The sequence below is a fragment of the Bidens hawaiensis genome, unplaced genomic scaffold (assembly GCF_021521415.1).
Source record: "Bidens hawaiensis isolate Kalapana, Puna unplaced genomic scaffold, B.hawaiensis_p1.1 tig00002123_1, whole genome shotgun sequence".
Classification (NCBI taxonomy): Eukaryota; Viridiplantae; Streptophyta; class Magnoliopsida; order Asterales; family Asteraceae; genus Bidens; species Bidens hawaiensis.
Window position 1 is genome coordinate 1929832 of NW_027491112.1, and position 19244 is coordinate 1949075.

General features: G+C 37.4%; 2 protein-coding genes across 4 annotated transcripts; both read right to left on the bottom strand.

Annotated features, from left to right (window-relative positions):
* Positions 1–6197: 6197 nt before the first annotated feature.
* Positions 6198–7430, bottom strand: LOC143607119 (phenylalanine ammonia-lyase 1-like). The gene has a single exon (XM_077082678.1). The coding sequence runs from the start codon at positions 7386–7388 to the stop codon at positions 6198–6200; it is 1191 nt and encodes a 396-aa protein (XP_076938793.1). The 5' UTR covers positions 7389–7430.
* A 2253-nt stretch (positions 7431–9683) lies between these two features.
* LOC143605461 (protein NUCLEAR FUSION DEFECTIVE 6, mitochondrial-like) lies at positions 9684–12055 on the bottom strand. Of its 3 annotated transcripts, XM_077081572.1 has the most exons (4): positions 11925–12055; positions 10197–10318; positions 10014–10068; positions 9790–9834 (listed from the first exon to the last, which is right to left on the bottom strand). In XM_077081572.1, exons 1-3 carry the CDS (start codon positions 12053–12055, stop codon positions 10061–10063), a joined length of 261 nt encoding a protein of 86 aa, XP_076937687.1. In that variant the 3' UTR covers positions 9790–9834; positions 10014–10060. The 3 variants fall into 3 exon arrangements, with proteins under 3 accessions (XP_076937676.1, XP_076937687.1, XP_076937681.1); XM_077081561.1 differs by lacking the exon at positions 10014–10068 and having other exon boundaries at positions 9684–9834; XM_077081566.1 differs by lacking the exon at positions 9790–9834 and having other exon boundaries at positions 9861–10068.
* Between the last annotated feature and the right edge of the window lie 7189 nt (positions 12056–19244).

Sequence of the window (19244 nt, forward strand, 5' to 3'; positions counted from 1 at the left end):
TAAATATTTTAATTATCCCAATCACACTTTAATTAACATCAATATTGAATATTGACTTTCCTTATAAATAATGGTCCATAATAATAATGATTTGACTATAACATATTATTTTATATAGATTTAAATTTTGACTAAATTTTAAAACATAACTTATATTACCGTATTTTTATAATTTATAAAACTATTTGATTTCTATTTATATTCTAATTTAAAAAAATTATTATCGTTATAAATTTGATCACCATATATAAATATATAATGGATAGTTATAAAATTTATCACGCACTCAAATTTGACCTTACATATTTAAGGTCAATGTAGGTCAATACTTTGAATATGGTAATTCTAAACAATTTTGGTATATGATTAACCATTAATTTATAATTTAATTGTCCATAATAATAATAATAATTTGACTAAAATATATTTTTTATATACATTAAAATTTTGACTATATTGTTACATTTAAATAACTTAATTTTAGATTAATGATCAATAATTTAAATAATAAGTTGACAAAAATTTTCAAAGATAAGTTATATTACCTTATTTTGATATTATTTTGATAATTTACAAAACTATTTGATTACTATTTATATTCTAATTTCAAAATTTTATTATCGTTTCTATTTATATTATATCTTACATAAATAAATATATGTAATGGATAGTTATAAAATTGATCACGCACTCAAATTTTACCTTACATATTTAAGGTCAGTGGAGGTTATTGTTTTGAATATGGTAATTCTAAACATTTTTGGTATATGATTAACCATTAATTTATAATTAATGGTCCATATTAATAATAATGATTTGACTAACTTATATTATTTTACATACATTTAAATTTTGACTTTATTGTTACATTTAAACAACTTAATCTAATTGTGTTTATAAAGGTTAATAACTTAAGGACCGTATACAATATATACAATATACAATATTGTGTGTGTGTGTGTGTGTGTGTGTGTATAGGGGTGAGTTATTATACAATAATGACTTATCGTACATTATGTACGCGACACTGCTGGTCATCGATTTCAATTTCACGCGGTGGCAATTTGGTAAATAACCTAAACAGTAGTTCGCGATCAAATTCATCGATTTAAAATCGATTCCGATCCAAATTCAGAACTCCTTAATCTATCTCATTCAATTTCTAAACTCTAATAACAACTTACAGTATGAAATCTCAAAAGTCAAAACCAAAATTGAAAAGAACGTCACTGAACATTAAAAATATTCATATTGATCAAAAATTGATGATTTAATCAATCGAATTGATGTGTAAGAGGCTTTATCATCAATAAATTATGAAAATACAGATTAACACACTTAATTGAGCTCTTATTAGGGTTCATGTTTAAACGTTTTGCGCAAAGTTTAAACGTTCTGACCAAAATAAACACCAAAATGATGATTTAATCAATCGAATTGATGTGTAGAAGCATTTAGATCCATCAATCAATTATGGAATTGCAGAAATAACCCACTCAATCGAGCTCTGATTAGGGTTCAAAATATTATGTTTAAACGTTCTGAAACAAAACTGAATACCTTTAAACGTTCTGACCAAAAAAGAACATCTTTAAACGTTCTAATATATTCAACGATTTGGGTGTTAAAAAAAACGAACATCTTTAAACATTCTAATACGTTCTAAGAAGTTTAGGTTGTTTAATAAAGGTTAGAAGTTCTGATAAAGTTTAGAAGTTATAAGAAATTCTGGGTGTTCAAATTGGTAAACTTTAGAAGTTCTAAGAAGTTCTGGGTGTTCAAAACTGATAAAGTTTAGAAGATCTAAGAAGTTATGGGTGTTCATAACTTCTAAAACTAACAAAAAAAAATTAAACACATGTAAACATGAAATTGAACATTGAAATCACTTCATATAATCTCATAATCATCAAACAATCGTCAATCGACCATTAATTTGATCATTGATTCGATCATATGAACAAAATATGGAACGCTTGCAACTGGGTTTACTCAAAACTCAAAATTGATTAATTGAAACTTCAAATTGATGATTAATTGGACCAATTTCAAAGTTTAATTGATCAATTAGTTCAACAATTTCAATTTCAATTGGTCAATTTTATCAACTGACCTGTGAAAAAGGCGTGACGAGGAAGATGGTGTTCACGACGGTACTGTCGACGGTCGCGACGGTAGATGCAATCAGTGGACAGCGACGGTGAAGGCGTACTGAATCGATGGAGCAGTGGAGCAGAGGATCAAACGGTCGCATGTTTTTTGAAAATCGATGGTGAAGAAACTCACGTATCTATTGTATGATAAGGGATTATTGTATTTGATCATTTATATATATATATATATAATATCTTTGGTAATTGTATACAATATACAATATTCTATATATATAAATTACAAATTCAAATTAACTTTACGGTAATTGTATGCATCTTTGGTATATGATTTAGACTTTATTATATAATAATGATAATGATTTGACTATAATTTTCAACCTTTATATGAACTTTACAAAAATAAGTTATAGACTTTAATATTAACAAATCGAAATTCAAAATTTTCTTCCAATCTATTTCAATTTTAAATCCAATATTATAATCTCTACAACTACTACGAATTATTTCGTACTTTCGTTTTAAATATTACCCAGGTTTGAAATATATTGTTAATTTTAAGATTCTAATTTCAAAATTTTATTATCGTTTCTATTTATATTATATCTTACATAAATAAGTATATGTAATGGATTGTTATAAAATTGATCACGCACTCAAATTTCAACTTACATATTTAAGGTCAGTGGAGATTAATGCTTTGAATATAGTAATTCTAAACATTTTTGGTATATGATTAACCATTAATTTATAATTAATGGTCCATATTAATAATAATGATTTGACTAAAAATATTATTTTATATACATTTAAATTTTGACTATATTGTTACACTTAAACAACTTAATCTAATTGTGTTTATAAAGGTTAATAACTCAAGGACCATATACAATATATACGATATACAATATTGTATATCTATAAAAATATATTTGGTAATTGTATACAATATACAATATTGTATATATATATATAAATTACAAATTCAAATTAACTTTTCGGTAATTGTATGCATCTTTGGTATATGATTTAGACTTTATTTTATAATAATGATAATGAATAATGATTTGACTATAATTTTCAACTTTATATGAACTTTACAAAAATAAGTTATAGACTTTAATATTAACAAATCGAAATTCAAAATTATCTTCCAATCTTTTTCAATTTTAAATCCAATATTATAATCTCTACAACTACTACGAATTATTTCTTACTTTCGTTTTAAATATTACCCGGGTTTCAAATATATTGTTAGTTCAAATACTATCATTTGGACACAATATTGAGCAATATTGAAATATATCATTTATTTATAAGTACAACATTTGCATTTTATTAAATTTATATTGTGTTACACATATATTATGTTTTAAATATGTTTTACCGCGTGTAACACGAACACTATCCTAAATCAATATTAGAATCTATGTTTATTTTAAGAGATTTGAATTACTTGAATCTTGCTAATGTTAGAAAAGAAATGACACATTTGGATTTGGAAATAAAGTTAGCGAGAAAGTAAAATGGTTGTTAGAGTGTAAGAACTACGAGTCAAATTTTGATGATCTTCTGAACTCTTTGGATTATGAAAATTAAATTTAAGGTCACGCTTATTAAATAACTTAGTTATGCATGAATTTGTTGTTTAAATTTATTATGTTTGTTGACATGTTTTTCCACCCGTGTGTAACACCGGCTATACCCTAGTCAAACTAATAAATTAAAGTAAACGCACACATCAAAATCAAATTCAAACCGAACATGCACACCACACACAAACATATGGTGGACATGTACATTTGATTTCAAACCTAATTCTTCGAAGTCTAATTTTGATATGGTTTTTGGTACGATTACACAAAACAATCATCAATTTACGATACTAATTATAAGATCCTGGTAATCACAGTTTCTCAAAAAAACAAAATCCAACCCGAAAAGTAAAAAAGAAAGAAAGAAATAGGAATCTACGAAACTAACAACTCAAAACAATACATAAAATCTACAATGTAGAGAACACCTTGCATCAATAATAGAGAACAGACCAATCAAAAGATAAAATATCAACGATTAACTCTAATAAAGGCCTAGAACCATAGGGTGTCGACGGCGACATGATAAAAGCGAAGGAAGAAACAAACATGGTCGGAGGATTACCGGTCGAAGAACAGATTGCGGGTTAGGTTCCGGGTTAGCATCCACATGTTTTGTATATGGGTTAATGGGATTTAAGTGAAAAAATCATGAAAATGGCTAGAAATTAACATGTCACGTGAACATATAATAGATAGATTCCATTTATGAAAAGTGCATATTGTTGGGTCACATTTTACATCAAGACAAGAGTTGCGGAACGATTGAAACGTCACTAAACAAATATTAATAAAAATATATGTTGGCTTTAGTTCTTACATGTCATAAATATTCTAAAAAATTTGCCACATGACAAACATGTTTACTTCATATTTTTATATCAATCAAAATACATAAATTGCCAATAATGAGATACCCAATGCCTACAAATTATTGATACGTTTGGAATGACCACTATATTCTATTTCTATTTATTGTAGTTAAATACTTTTTATTAATCAACTGCGTTAAAAGTTAAAAGTTCGTGTATTATACAAGTTGAATAATGAAAACATTATATAGTTATATATAAAACTAGGATGACAATTTTGACTCAAACCCTTCAAATGAGTCAATTTAAGTTTTTTAAAAATTAAATGAGTTAGTTTGGGTAAAAGATTTTAACTAAATGAATTAAAATGAGTCATTTGAAATTCTATCATTTATAATTTCGGGTCAAAATGGGTCGACAAGTTCAAAAAAAATGGGTCGATGTGGGTTAGTGTCCTAAGGAAGTGCGGCAGGTTTCGGATTGGAACGGGTTTTCGTACAACACATGTTTCGACACGAAACGAGTTTCAGATTGGAACGGGTTCGGTTCAGGTTTCAAACCAATACGAGTTTTCACACGGGACGAGTTGGGTTTTGTTTTCTTTTGTTTCTTTTTGGTCGATCCCGGACTCGTTTTTGTTCAGTTTGAATTCTTTTAGTTTTGTTTTGATTAATTTTTTCGATTTCGATTGATGTGGTTCGGTTTTCGCTTTTTGTTTCATTTTCGTCGGTTTTTTCGGTTTCGGTCCAATTCTCGGTGGTGTTTTTTATGGAACAAGAACAACGTAGGAAACATTTTAGTGTTTTTACTTTTTTTTTGTTTTTTATTTATATTTTGAGTTATAATTTTTTTTTATTGTTTTTGAATATTTTTTGAGGGTTTTGTTTATCTTAATAGAAAACCCCTAAAAAAATAATAAAAAAATCATAACTTAAGATATAAATAAAAAACTAAAATCTTTCCGCCGTTATTCTCGTTCAAAAAAAAACCTCAAAACTCGGTCCGACCCTAACCTATTCCGAACCAAACAAAAACAACCTTTTTTTTAATTAACTCGTTCTTGCCCAAACCCATTCTGACCCAAACTCGTTTTGATCCATGACTCGTTTGACCCAACCCAACCCAACCCAACCCATTTTGCCACCTAATAAAACGATCTTTAAGCTAGAATATGATTAATATTAGGGGTTGTTTGGTTCATTCAGATCTGAATGAGTCAGATCTGAATGAGCCTCTGTCCCATTCAGCAGCAACAAGTCTGAATGATTTAGACCTAATTTTAACCATTCAGATGTTTTTCTGTTTGGAACCAAATAGTCTGAAGTCTGAATGAATCAGATGCTTACATCTGAATGGTTCCATTCAGATGTAAACAAACAGCCCCTTAGTCATATCACATATAAGCATGTACATGTATTCATATTAAGTTTCTTAAAAGTTATGGGTTGTAGCACTTTGTAACAGGATTCAAACATTTTAGATGTCTTGATATACTCTATGCATGGCAATATCTATGCTTTCCTATGCAAACATATACTTTTGTCAAGATTAAACTCTAAACAAGCTTAAGAAGAGATTCTATTAAAAAGGCTTTGTCTTGAATAAACTTCATTGAAATGTCACCAGTTATTAATACAAATTTGAATCTTAAATAAAAAAAAACATCAGAAATCAAACACTTAACAAATTGGCAATGGGGATCCATTCCAGCCTTGAACACATTCCAACAATGGATCAATAATCTGACCCTTTGATATGGCTGTGAACACCTTATCAAACTCCTCGCCCGGCGAAGTCGCCTTCTCGCCCGTCAAATACACGCCCCCGAGCCCTTCCCTCACGAACCGGTACAACGGGTACGACCTACACGCCTTGATCCTGTTCGGTATAGCCAATGTACCGTTATCAAACGCGGCTCTCACACTTTCCACTTCTTTAGGCAAAATGGCCTTCAACTCGTCTTCAAAAGCCGCAATCTTTTGGAAGATCGACGTGTTTAAGTTCTTCTCGGTTTCCCCATTGCTTAAAACGTGGTCAACGAGCACTTGGCGGAGTTTTTGCATCAACGGGTACGTGGCGAGGCACGGGTCGTCAATGTAGGCGAAAACGTACTTGCGGTCAACCACACTAAGCAAGTCCTTTTCGCAGAATCTTGACTGGTGGAGCTCGCCGTTGACGCCCATGGTTAGGACCTTTTTCGCCACTTGGCTCACGGTGTTCTTGACCTTTGACTTCATGTTCTCTTCCAAATGCCTCAAGTCGATCGATTGGCATAACGCGACCAAGTATGTCGACGACATGAGTTTCAAAATCTCGACCGCCTCGGCTGTCTTTCGAGACGAAATCAAACCCAAAGAGTTCACATCCTGGTTGTGTTGCTCCGCGCTTTGAACATGGTTCGTGACCGGGTTGGCTAAAAACTGAAGCTCGGAGCAGTACGAAGCCATCGCGATCTCTCCGCCTTTGAACCCGTAATCCAAGCTCGGGTTACGCCCACCCGAAAGATTCGAAGGCAACCCGTTGTTGTAGAAATCATTCACAAGCTCGGAAAACTGCGCGAACATGAGTTTCCCAATCGCGGCAATCGCCAAACGCGTGTTATCCATCGAAACACCAATCGGGGTTCCTTGAAAGTTACCACTGTGCAACGCTTTGTTCCTCGAAACATCGATCAACGGGTTGTCGTTAACCGAATTAATCTCCCTTTCGATCATTTTCGTGGCGGAGCGAATGACTTCGATTTGCGGGCCGAGCCATTGTGGCGAGGTTCGGAGCGCGTATCGGTCCTGTTTTGGTTTTTGCAACGGGTCCATCTCGTGGACCTTTTGCGCGGCTTTAACGTAATCGCTTCCGTCGAGAATGTATTCCATGATGGCCGCAGGCTCGATTTGACCCGGGTGATGCTTCAGTTTATGCGTATCAATTAACTACTACTACTACTCATGTTGTAATTCCTCTGCTTCTTCCTCCGATAGTTGTAAATCCCTTCTTTAACTGAGCTCGGCTGACTGTATAAGTTACACGTATCAATTAACTACTACTACTCATGTTGTAATTCTATCTTTATATGACCCACAACGAACGGGGTCCGGGGGCAGCGCCCCTGGCAGCGGGGTCTAGGGGCGGCAGCCCCTAGCAGGGTCCAAGGGGCAGAGCCCCTGGCTGGGGTCGAGCTGCCAGGTCAGCTTGGAAAAATTTTATTTACATTAACTGTCTTAACACATTTTTCATTAGGTTTTTAATTTATTTTCTAATCGAACTTGACTCTAGGCGAAGTTGTCATCAGGCGAACTTAGCTTTTAGGCGAAGTTGTCATCAGGCGAACTTAGCTTTTAGGCGAAGTTGTCATCAGGCGAACTTAGCCTTTAGGCGAAGTTCATCAGGCGAACTTAGCTTGCAGGCGAAGTTGTCGGCTGCAGCTACTGTTCGTCTTTAATCGTCTTCGTTTCTTAACCAAATAACTCTTTTTAGGTATCCACGGAATCGTCTGACCAGCGCCTACAAACCCCAACCATCAAATCGACCTAACATCGATGTTTAAATGGTGCGATTTAGGCATATAGGTTACGGGTTCTTTTATCAATCGATTAACCCATCAAATCGTAACCATTTTCAGTAAGTTTAGCTTTGTTGGATTCGTTTTTACCACACAAACACAGATCTATCATTTCTATACTAATCCAAACCTAAACGACAAGTTCTCGATATAAACGTACCGTAAATGAGTCGAACTACGAGCACGAGCTGGTCTTGTTGCTTTGGTTCGTCACGACGATCTAGCACCAACGAGCTCGGGTCCTCGCCTTTGGATCTTGGTTCGGGTTGTGTGTGTTTTGGAGTGTGTAGAGATTAGGATGGATAAATGGATGGAATGGAAAGGATTGGGGTTTAAGGGGTATTTATACTCCCTTAAGCCCATGGACCGAAGACCCATATTTCCTTTTGGTCCATATCTAATCCCATCTAATTATCCTACTAAGTCTTCATAATTTTGCTATTATTATTATCGTTCCACTAACTCGTTTATTTCACCCGACAAAATAATATATTAAATATTACTTTAGAAATTTCGGGATGTTACACCTTAGAATAGGTTTATTATCCATGTTATAAAAAGGGTTGACATATAGTTGATGAGACCTACTCATTCTTTCAAAAAGTTTTTCTAAAATCACACATCTGGACGAATTTCAAGAAAGACATCACTTCATGGGATTGGATAGATACCTAAAATAGCTAGATTTGGTAACACATAACAAAATTCAAAACAATTGATAAGATTTCATTATTCATACAATAAAGATTTGATTTACAACAAAATAGTTATAAACTTTATTCTCTAAACATGACACGTACTTTGATGTCTTCAAATACCTTAGAATATGTTTATTATCCATGTTATAAAAGGCTTTACATATACTTGGTTTAAAGTTATGTATGTTTTCATACACTTTTACTAAAAACACATACATTAGTTAATAGGATTTTATACATAGCTAAAATAGTTACATATGGTTACACATAACAAAAAGTCAAACAATTTAGAAGAATTTCATACCGTATATTTACAAGACATATCTTTTTTTTCACCCTCATTTAGTGTTCTCTAGCAAGATAAAACAATAATTTTTTTAATATGTATTACAAAACTCGGATCCAAACTACTTTTTAAAACTAGAAAATAACATTTATGTTTTCATATTTCATATGGTTAACTTTTTTAAATAGTTTCTAAGATTTCATTATTCAAACAATAAAGATTTGATTTTACAACAAAATAGTTAAAAACTTGATTCTCTAAACATGACACTTACTTTGATGTTTTCGCACACCTTAGAATAAGTTTATTATCCATGTTATAAAAAGGATTGACATATAGTTGATGAGAACTACTCATTCTTTCAAAAAGTTTTTCTAAAATCACACATCTGGACGAATTTCAAGAAAGACATCACTTAATGGGATTGGATACAAATAAGTGTTTAGAAATTTGTAATAACTATTTTAATATTATTGTTATATTTTATGTCATATATATCATTAACTATACTACAATTTCAAAATTGATGTATTCGCATTTATTTTTATCGGGTCCGTGTGTCACACGGGCATTTAGCCTAGTATATATATATAACAAATGCATAACCACTCATTTTGGTGCCAATCATTATTCAAGTTTGTGATGAGAATACATTCCACCTGATTATAACCTCTTCACATTGAATGTTAATCAAAATAAACTGAAAAAGTTTGGCAACTCGCGTTACCGATAACTGCTATTGCGAGTCTCTAACTGCTACACATCGTCATTGCAAGCTGATCAAACAAGATACAACGCGAATTAATAAGCATGCATTGCACTAATTTCAAAACATACAAAAATGTCGTAGGTGTCCAAACTTAATAATAAAAACAGGTCTAAGACGTTGCTTTATTGAATATAAAGATTAGACCACTGGTGATTTGCTGACACTGGTTAACGAACACTAACGTACCTCAAGATTAAATGAAAGAAGATCAAGGAGGGACGTATGACAGTTTGTCAGTTACCTAATCAATATAAAAAACTCAAATCAAACATTGAACGAACACGCATTTTAAAGTCATTAAACTGAAGTAAACGAATAGAGTATAGACATAGTTCTTCATGCATTCTAATTATGGGAAAGTGTATTTACCATCAGGAAGCCAACCATAACCGTGTTGAGAAAGGGTTAGCATAGAAGTCATCAATGCCGAAGCAGTGGCTGTGTGAAAAGGTTGCAATGATTCCAAACACGCACTCGCTTCAACTGGACACCTGAACACAGGCAAATGAAAAGTTATAAATAAAGTTCAGTTAGTTTAATGTCTGTTTGTTTTACAGAATCTTCACATGATGGTTTAATAATCTAGGATTATGTTATGAACTGTTTAGACTCCCGTAGGCCCAACCTTGTGGCCCGTTTAAGAAGCCCAACAAGAGAATGGATCTTTGGAAACGTTGAACGAAAGAAACAGACGGAGTTTGAGATCCAATTTTTCATAGATCCATTCTCTTGTCGGACTTAAACGGGCCGCAAGGTTGTGCCTACATGAGTCTAAACAGTTCATAACAGTTTATGACAGAACAATATTATATCCTTGTAAACTTCAGAGCGCTAAAAGGGTTAACAGAACAATCAACTCGTCATCCATTTTACAAACGCCATCGATCCACATTTGTGGTATCAGAGCAACGTAGATATAACAGATACCAGAAAACAATCTCTTAACCATTTCAACCAGAAACAAATAAAAACTTTGAAAAATTCAATGTCATGTCTGAACGACTAATGACTGAAGTTCAGCCCTTAAGGAGAGAGGTTTGACCGTGGCTTTGGGTTCCAGTAAGGGACTGACGGTCATGACTAGGGGTGAGGCGAAACCTTATTTGAATTTTTATTTTCCCCCGGTTTAGTGGCGATGATCCTATGGGATAAATTTATCAAGCCGAGCAATATTTCAATTTCCCAAAGTTAGCACCGGAGAACCAGGTTATCAAGCCAAATTAACTTGGTCCTTCGCTACCACCCTCTAAAAATCGAAATACCGCTCAGCTTGATGAATTCAATTCATCCCATAGGATTATCGCCACTAAACCGGGAAATATAAAGCTTCAAATAAGCCCGTCACGACAATGGTCCTTACCGGAACCCGAAGCCACGTTCGAACGTCTCTCCTGAGGGACAGAACTTTAATCAGCAATCGTTCAAACAGACGATGAATTTTTCCAAGTTTATATTTGTCACTTGTTAAAGTTTAGATTGGTCTTGCTGATGGTAACAAACTAAAATTGAATGTTTTTATGAACTGTTACTATTTATTAACTTATAATATTAACTGTGAAATGCCTTTCATTGCTTATTACATTAGCTCTCTCCGGTGTTTTAAAAACCGGTATGTACCGGCCGGTTGAACCGGTTATACTGGATTTTGATAAGGCAACTGGTATTTTTCGGGCGGTTTCCTAGAATCTAGAACAAGAGATTTTTGATAATTTTTTGCGGCCCATATTTTTTAAAAATGACTTTTAACCTAACGGATAAACTTGAAATGAGTAAACACAGTAATCAACCAAATTTGTATCCTGCAAATCCAAGGTTGGTTTCTTTACGTCTTTTGTAATTGATTAAGTTCGTATACAAAGTACAATCTTCTTCCTATCAGACTGAATCATTGTTTCACGTGTGATGTTTATTAATGTACTTTTAGGTTATTTTTTACGTTGATGGAATTGCATGGTAAACTATTCAACAGGTTGTACCATTTTTGAACCAAATCCGATACGAGTAAAATGCAGGTATGTATGTATATATATATATATATATATATATAATTCTTCAACTATAACCTTCAATTTCCTAAATTGAAACCCATAATGATACCTGAAGATACTATTAGAGAGAGAGTTGTTGTGCTGGATACCGATGCGAAATGGAGAGGATGCTTGAGCCGCCGTGCTCCGAACAGAGGATGACCGGAAAATTGATCGAGCGGCAGCAGCTGCAGTCGCCATTAGGTCAAAGGGTTTTGACTTTTGAGTTATGGGGTCAAAATGATGTTAAAACCCTATAACACGTTTGTGTTCCCGAGTCTCATTAAACGAAAGAAAGAAAGAAACAATTCCTTTCTCTTTTCCTTGTTCTCCATAAGTGAATCTCGGGAACACATTGTAAGTGATACTCGGAAATATGGCTGTAAGCGAACAGGGCATCCTGCCATTAAGAAGTTCGTTTATGCCCGTCCATTTTATAAACGAACCGTACATGGACAAAAAAATTCGTTCGGTAAGCTTAACGGACAAACACGGACACAGGCTAAGTCTTTTCGATAACGTTCGTCCGATATTGTAAGTGTTTATATCTAATCCAGTGTTGTAATTTAATTGTGAAATTTCTAGTGTTATTAATCACACTTTTGTATTACTATAGTGATCCACTTTATGTTAATATATTAAGTGTTAAGTATATCTGTATATTATATGGTGTAATTCTAAATTTGTAGGTGAAGTTGTTTGGATTTATGTTTAGAATTAATATGTAACCATTTATGTTTGTTCATTAGTGTCCGTCCATTAATGTTCGCATGTTCGGTTGTCCATTAGTGCCCGTTAACGTCCGTTTACAATATTAACAAACGGACAAATTCAATTTCTTAATTGACGAACACGGACATGAATATTCGTTTGGTAGAGTGTTCGTGAACCATCCATTTGTCCGTCAAAAGCTTAACGGACGGACACGGACATGCTCTCATCCGGTCCGGTTCGGTCAGTGTACACCCCTACTTGGGAACACATAAACGATCGAATCCGAACTGAAATATATGTTCGGTTTGGTTTTAAATCGAAACATATAAGGTTTTCGGTTTTAAATTTTTAAAATTTTTTTTCCAATTATGTTTAAGCTAAATAAACAGAGTTAACTTATATTATAGTTGGTTCAAATCTTAATTTATATCATACCTCGTCTATCTCCAGCCACTCAACACTCAAATCAACAATTTAACAATTTTCTCTTGATGTCATGTTTAAGCTCACAAGTTAACACCTTGCACCTTGTGAAAGGTGATCAATTTCAAAATCGTTTAAACGAACTCTTAAGAAAAAAGATTTAGATGATGCATGAGGATTTGTCAGCTTGCACATTTTCTTTACGTCTCGAATTGCGTAGTAATGAATTGCTATAAGTTGTACATTTATGTAAAAATTAGGCTTAAAGTTCAACTGAAACAACTGATCACCTACCATTATGATGCAAGTTCGCAGGGTCCATTGGGATTCATATTTATGTGTGGTGTAAGTTGTCACATCCTTTCGGTAGTTCAGTCGCGGGTTTGCTAGATATTTTTAAACAAACGTAAAACATGCTATCTTTTTTAGGATGACTATACATGCCATCTTTTTTACCACTTGCCGGTATATATAGAAAGCTTAAAACTAAAACGTTTCCAACATCGAAACGACGTCTATATCAAAGATACTAGAAGAGATTAAAACGAATACGTTCTTACAGATAAAAAGATGGGACGAATCTTGTCATATTAGAAAAGCCAAAATGATGTTATTTTGATTGTACTTACCATTCCTTTTACTTGATCTCTCTTTAATACAAAATTATTAACGGCTATAAGAAATAGGATTTTCATAACTAAACATAATTAAAGGGGTCCATCCAATTAAACACCCTACTAAAAATGCCATATCTAAACTTTTCCTAGCTATCTGTAGCTCTACACCTTATTTATTATTACACATAATAATAGCATGTTTCAATTTCATCGGCTTCTTCTTAGCCCACCAAGCCTTAATTTCACGAGCATTATAATTAGATTATACTAATTAATTAACCCACCATATGTATAGTTGTATATGATATATCATAATTAGTTTCACTAAATGAAGAGGTAGGTCCCAGCAGAGCCCAGTTGGACCCGCATGACTCACCTTCAAGAGAGACGTCTGCGCAGAAACCAACTGGATCAGCAGGACCCACCATGCTCAGAGACGTGACGTCCTTACGCGCAGTACATAAGCTGTTCCCGCAGGAAATGCCTCCCAATGGTGAAGTATTCCGCCTGTTCCCGCAGCTGCGGATACAAGCCATCAGGGAAGGCCACCCGCGCAGCAAGGCTACACGCACAAGGCACTTAGCTCTCAATAATTCAGTTGTCACCTGAAGGAATGAGCAAAGCCGGGAACAATCCCGCACAAAGGCGGGAGGGGGAATACTCCCGCCCAAATAAGCCAGTCCGTACGATACGGGAAGATCTTCTGTACTGTACCTGACGAGGTATGGGCAAAAGATCTGACCAAAGATACGACAGTTCATTGACAACAGTATGGCGAGCAGCATGCTCTTGTACTGTATGTCACTATTAGCCGCTACCTACTCACCAACTCCTGTCATACCACGTGCATAGCCAGCAGTTGGTGGAAAAGGAATAGTACATAGCAGGCCTGGTCACTGTCAGCCGCTGCCTACCCACCAACTACCAGCATGACACGTGTGTAGGCCACAGTTGGTAGAACAGGAATACTATTCAGCCGGCTACACCTTCTTGGAAACCTACCTTCGGCTATAAATACCCCAAATGGTATGATCTTATCATCATATACTATCTCGTATTACATATTATACCTGATATCTGCTCTAGCAATCTCTTAATATACATTTATATTCAAGAGCAATCTAGTCTGATTCTCACGCCGGAGGGTGGTCACAAGGAGGAACCCCTCCCCTTCTAAGTGACGAGCTTACGGTGTCTGTTTTGCAGGTTATCAGAAGAACCATCTTTGCCGGGTCTAACCCCTCGTGGGAAACATCTATTTAACCCCCAGGTTATCCGTAATCTGCCCGGGGTCGATTAGTGTTTCTTCATTGGCGCCATCCGTGGGACAAAAGCTAGAACTTCATTTCTTTTCAGTTTTTTCAAACTTCTGGAAAGATGGTTAAAGAAACTCCGGTAACCACAACCCCACCTACTGGGAGGGATACCGGCGACTACACAGTTTTTACGAACACTACCCTGGTTACCCAAGCCGGGGCAAGTGCAGTAAATTTTACGAACACTACCCCAGTTACCCAAGCTGGGGCAAGTGCAGTAAACAACCATCCCCTGGGATTCAATAATACCCAGGCGGAAAGACAACAGACGAGACTCCCCCGCCAAATACTTGAACAAGTTAAAGCGTGGGCGGAGGCACGTCAGAAGGAATTCCAAGCTGAGTTGGACGAACGCTTGCGTTCCGTCCAACAGGCTGACGAATTCGGAGAGTACTGGGACAATGATTCGGAGGAATCCGATAGTGACGCAAACCCTCGTCATAGGGCGAAAGGGAAGCGTAAGGAAACGGACTCCCAACCGAGAAGGCATTTTGAAGAAGCCTTCAAACCAAAAAACACAGATGGAAATCCACGTGACTTCTCCAAAACATTTACACCAGCTGCTGCAAAGGCGGGAACGTCCAAATTTGCAAGGGACATTGCGGAAGCAATCGTCCCGAAAAGTGCCAAACAGATGTCCAACATCGGCACTTACGATGGTATATCTGATCCAGACGATCATTTGAACAGGTTCATAGCGGGGGCAACCGTCAGTAGTTGGACGGAACCTACGTGGTGTTACATGTTCCAAATGACGCTTGTTGGGGCTGCTAGAGCGTGGTTCGATCGTCTACCGGTCCACCACATCTACGGTTGGGAAGACTTCCAGCAAAAGTTTAGCCAACACTTCAGCCAGCAAAGAAAGTATACCGAGGAACAATGGACAATCCTCAAATGCATTCGAGAGGAAGATGAATCTTTGCCAAACTTCATCACTCGCTTCAACTCAAAGAAGCTAAGTTTGGGTAATATTAGCGAAGATCTTGTTCGCGCTGCTTTCATCCAGGGCGCGAACGACCCAGAGCTCATCCGCACCTTAACGGGTAAAGATGGCATACCATCCACATGGGATGCCATCATGACAGCAGCTAAACGCTTTGCGGAAACGGAGAAGCAACTGGGTAGAGATCTCCCCCAGAGCACAAACCTCTACACCCAGAAAACAAGAGAAGACAACGTCCTTACCGCCCGACTAAACAAAAAGCGGAAGCTAGGCATTTGGCAGTCAAGGGTAAACTTTGACACCTCATCCGGCTTGCAACATCGGTTAGGCGGAAGGGATAACGTACGGTCGAACCAGAACTCCAGATGGACGCCACTCACCAAAAGCGTCACCGAGATATTCGCCACTGAGGAGCTCCCATGGCCAAAGGCTCCAATAATCCGACATCGTCACAATGCTGATCGGAGCAAATACTGTGACTTTCACAGGACAAAAGGCCACAACACTGAAGAATGCACAGACGTTAAGGACATGGTCGAAGCATTTGTCAGAGATGGGACGCTCGCGCACCTCGTGGCGCAATGAACGCTGAGCAGGCTGATGCGTGTAGAACCCCAGTTGGGGAAAACACGAATAAAATTACAGCTTCAATGTAGACTACATACTGCGTAAACAACGAGATCCCGAACCAGGTGCATATCGGCTCGATGGCACTCCCATCCCAACAACATGGAAGGGAGCTCAATTACACAGTTTGCATGTAGATCAATTCCAAATTTGTAAAGAAAAGGCCCAGAGCCACTTCTAATGGAAATGATTCTCCTTAGAACATCGACGCTGATGATTTTACATTTATACTTTTATGAACTTCCAACACTGATGCCGGTTTTCACCGCATACATAAGTGTGAAAGTCGTTGCGTGGGGAAGGCGGCAAAACCCGCATAAACCCAAAAAATGGCAAACCTTCACGCAGGTCAGTTAAAGGTAAAGTTCAGTCATCCCACTAAATGAAAGTGCCGGTCTATCCGCATGAATCATGATAGAGGAAACTGAACACTAACCTATTAACAACCGCGCGTCGAACGGTTAATTTATTCAACACTGATGCCGGTTTTCACCGCATACATAAGTGTGAAAGTCGTCGCGTGGGGAAGGCGGCAAAACCCGCATAAACCCAAAAAACGGCAAACCTTCACGCAGGTCAGTCATAGGTAAACTTTGGTCATCCAACTAAATGAAAGTGCCGGTCCTAACCGCACAAATCATGAGAGGAAACCGAACCTATTGACAACCGCGCGTCGAACGGTTAACTTATTCAAAATACTTATAAAAAATTTCTAACAGGATGAGGAAAACCTCCACGCAGGTCAGATGTAGGTAAAGTTTAGCCATCCTACTAAGTGCAAGTGACGGTCCTACCCGCACAATCACGAAAGAGGAAGCAAAACTTCAACCTATTATCTACCACGTTCAAAGGTTAACTTATCCTAAACACTTAGAAATTTCTAAAAAGATGAGGAAAACCTCCACGCAGGTCAGATGTAGGTAAAGTTTAGCCATCCTACTAAGTGCAAGTGACGGTCCTACCCGCACAATCACGAAAGAGGAAGCAAAACTTCAACCTATTATCTACCACGTTCAAAGGTTAACTTATTCTAAACACTTGGAAAATTGCTAATTTAAACAAAAGTATGCAAGACATATAACGTTTATAAAGCAAGGAATCCAGTGAAAATAGCGGTCTTACCCGCACAAAGATTTATATTTCATAATATTCATTACAAGAATGGCCGGGTAACTACCCGCCTACAAGAATATAAATCTATATAAGCTAAATCTATCCTAGCAGTGGGAAGGGATCTTCAGATCAAGCTTCAGGGCCACTTCCACTTGGACCAGCACCATCAGTAGAGCGTGGCGGTTCAAGGAAAGCTTTAAGGATAGCTAACCCATCATCAGCAGCAGCAACTTCGTTCACCTTCTCCACCACCGGATGCGGGAAGGCGGCATACTGATTCACTGCTTGGTCGTAAACAGCTTCAGTATCCACATCAAATAAAGGGAAGTTGGAAGGCGGGATGCCTTTCTCAACGAACCCTAGACCAAGCAGGAAGCCGGCCTTTTCCCCATCCTCATGAGAAGCGTTGAGGGCTGCGCTCATAGCATCGTCATAAGACGTATCCGCGAAGACCCGATGCACAACCTACAAGAGAATACAAGTATCAAAACCTTTTCTATTTATAAAGAAAAGCGTGAAGACATGAAGCTAAACATACCTGAGACAACGCTTCTCGAAGAAGCCATTCCTTGGCAACCAGAGCCTCCTGGAGGGCAGCTTGAGCTTCGTTACGGGCGCGTTCGGCTTCACTTTTGTTGAGGTTGGCAAGCAACACTTCTTTAGCCGCAGCCTCTTCGACGCCCTTTAGCTTCCGCTCAGTGTAGTCAAGCACCCCCCTCTGGTCCAAGATCTCTTGGAGCTTTTTGGCGTCTTCCATCGCCAAGGCATCATGAGCCTGCTGGAGAGCCTCTAATTTGGCTTTAAGCTCCTCATTCTCCACGCGTAGAGGCTCAGCAACAGCTTCAGCCTTGGTGGCCCTTTCAGTTGCGTTCCTAGCAGTTTCCTTAGCCAGCCGAAGCTGTTCATTAACAGCTTGGGCAGCCTTGGAACGGGCCTCGAGACGGGCCTGAACCTCAACTTCAAGGGCCTTGAACGCCTTCTCCTTCTCCGCGGCCGCGGCGGAGAGCCTCCTATTCTCCTCCCGGACAGCCCGCGCCTGAGCTACTTCTTGAATGCAAGCTGCTTTTAACTTGTCGTTTTCACGACAAAGCAGCTCGACGCGCGGCTGCATCCGGGCCAGGAGAACCCGAAGCTCATTGGTTAGCCTACCCTCCTGGTAGCTAGCCATGGCTTCCCCCAACGCACCACTGGGAGCTGCGTGACGAGCCCACTCCACGCACTCCACAGGTGTGCGAAGGGTTGTTCCTCGGTGGATGTTCCATCGTGGAACATACACTTCATTGGAATCCGACACTGCAAAAAACAAAAAGCAGTTAGGAAAAGATATATATAAAAAAAAAAAAAAAATAGGCCAAAAGAACCCTACGCACCTGTAGGGTCAATAACAGGCCGATAGCCGCCAAACCCATCACCTGAACCCAAGGGAAATCCGTCCAAGAGGTCAGGTAGATGGGAAGGAGGCAGAGGTTGGCGAGAAGCCCCATGCATACCTGAAGGATCGGCCGTCGTTGCCGATGATGGAGGAGGCATGGTGAAGGCCGCCGCGGCAGCCGCGGTCGCCGCTGCGGAATCCGCAGCAAAAGTAACCGCCGGCTCAGTGAAAGATGCGGTAAAAATGGCACTGACAGCCGGCGGTG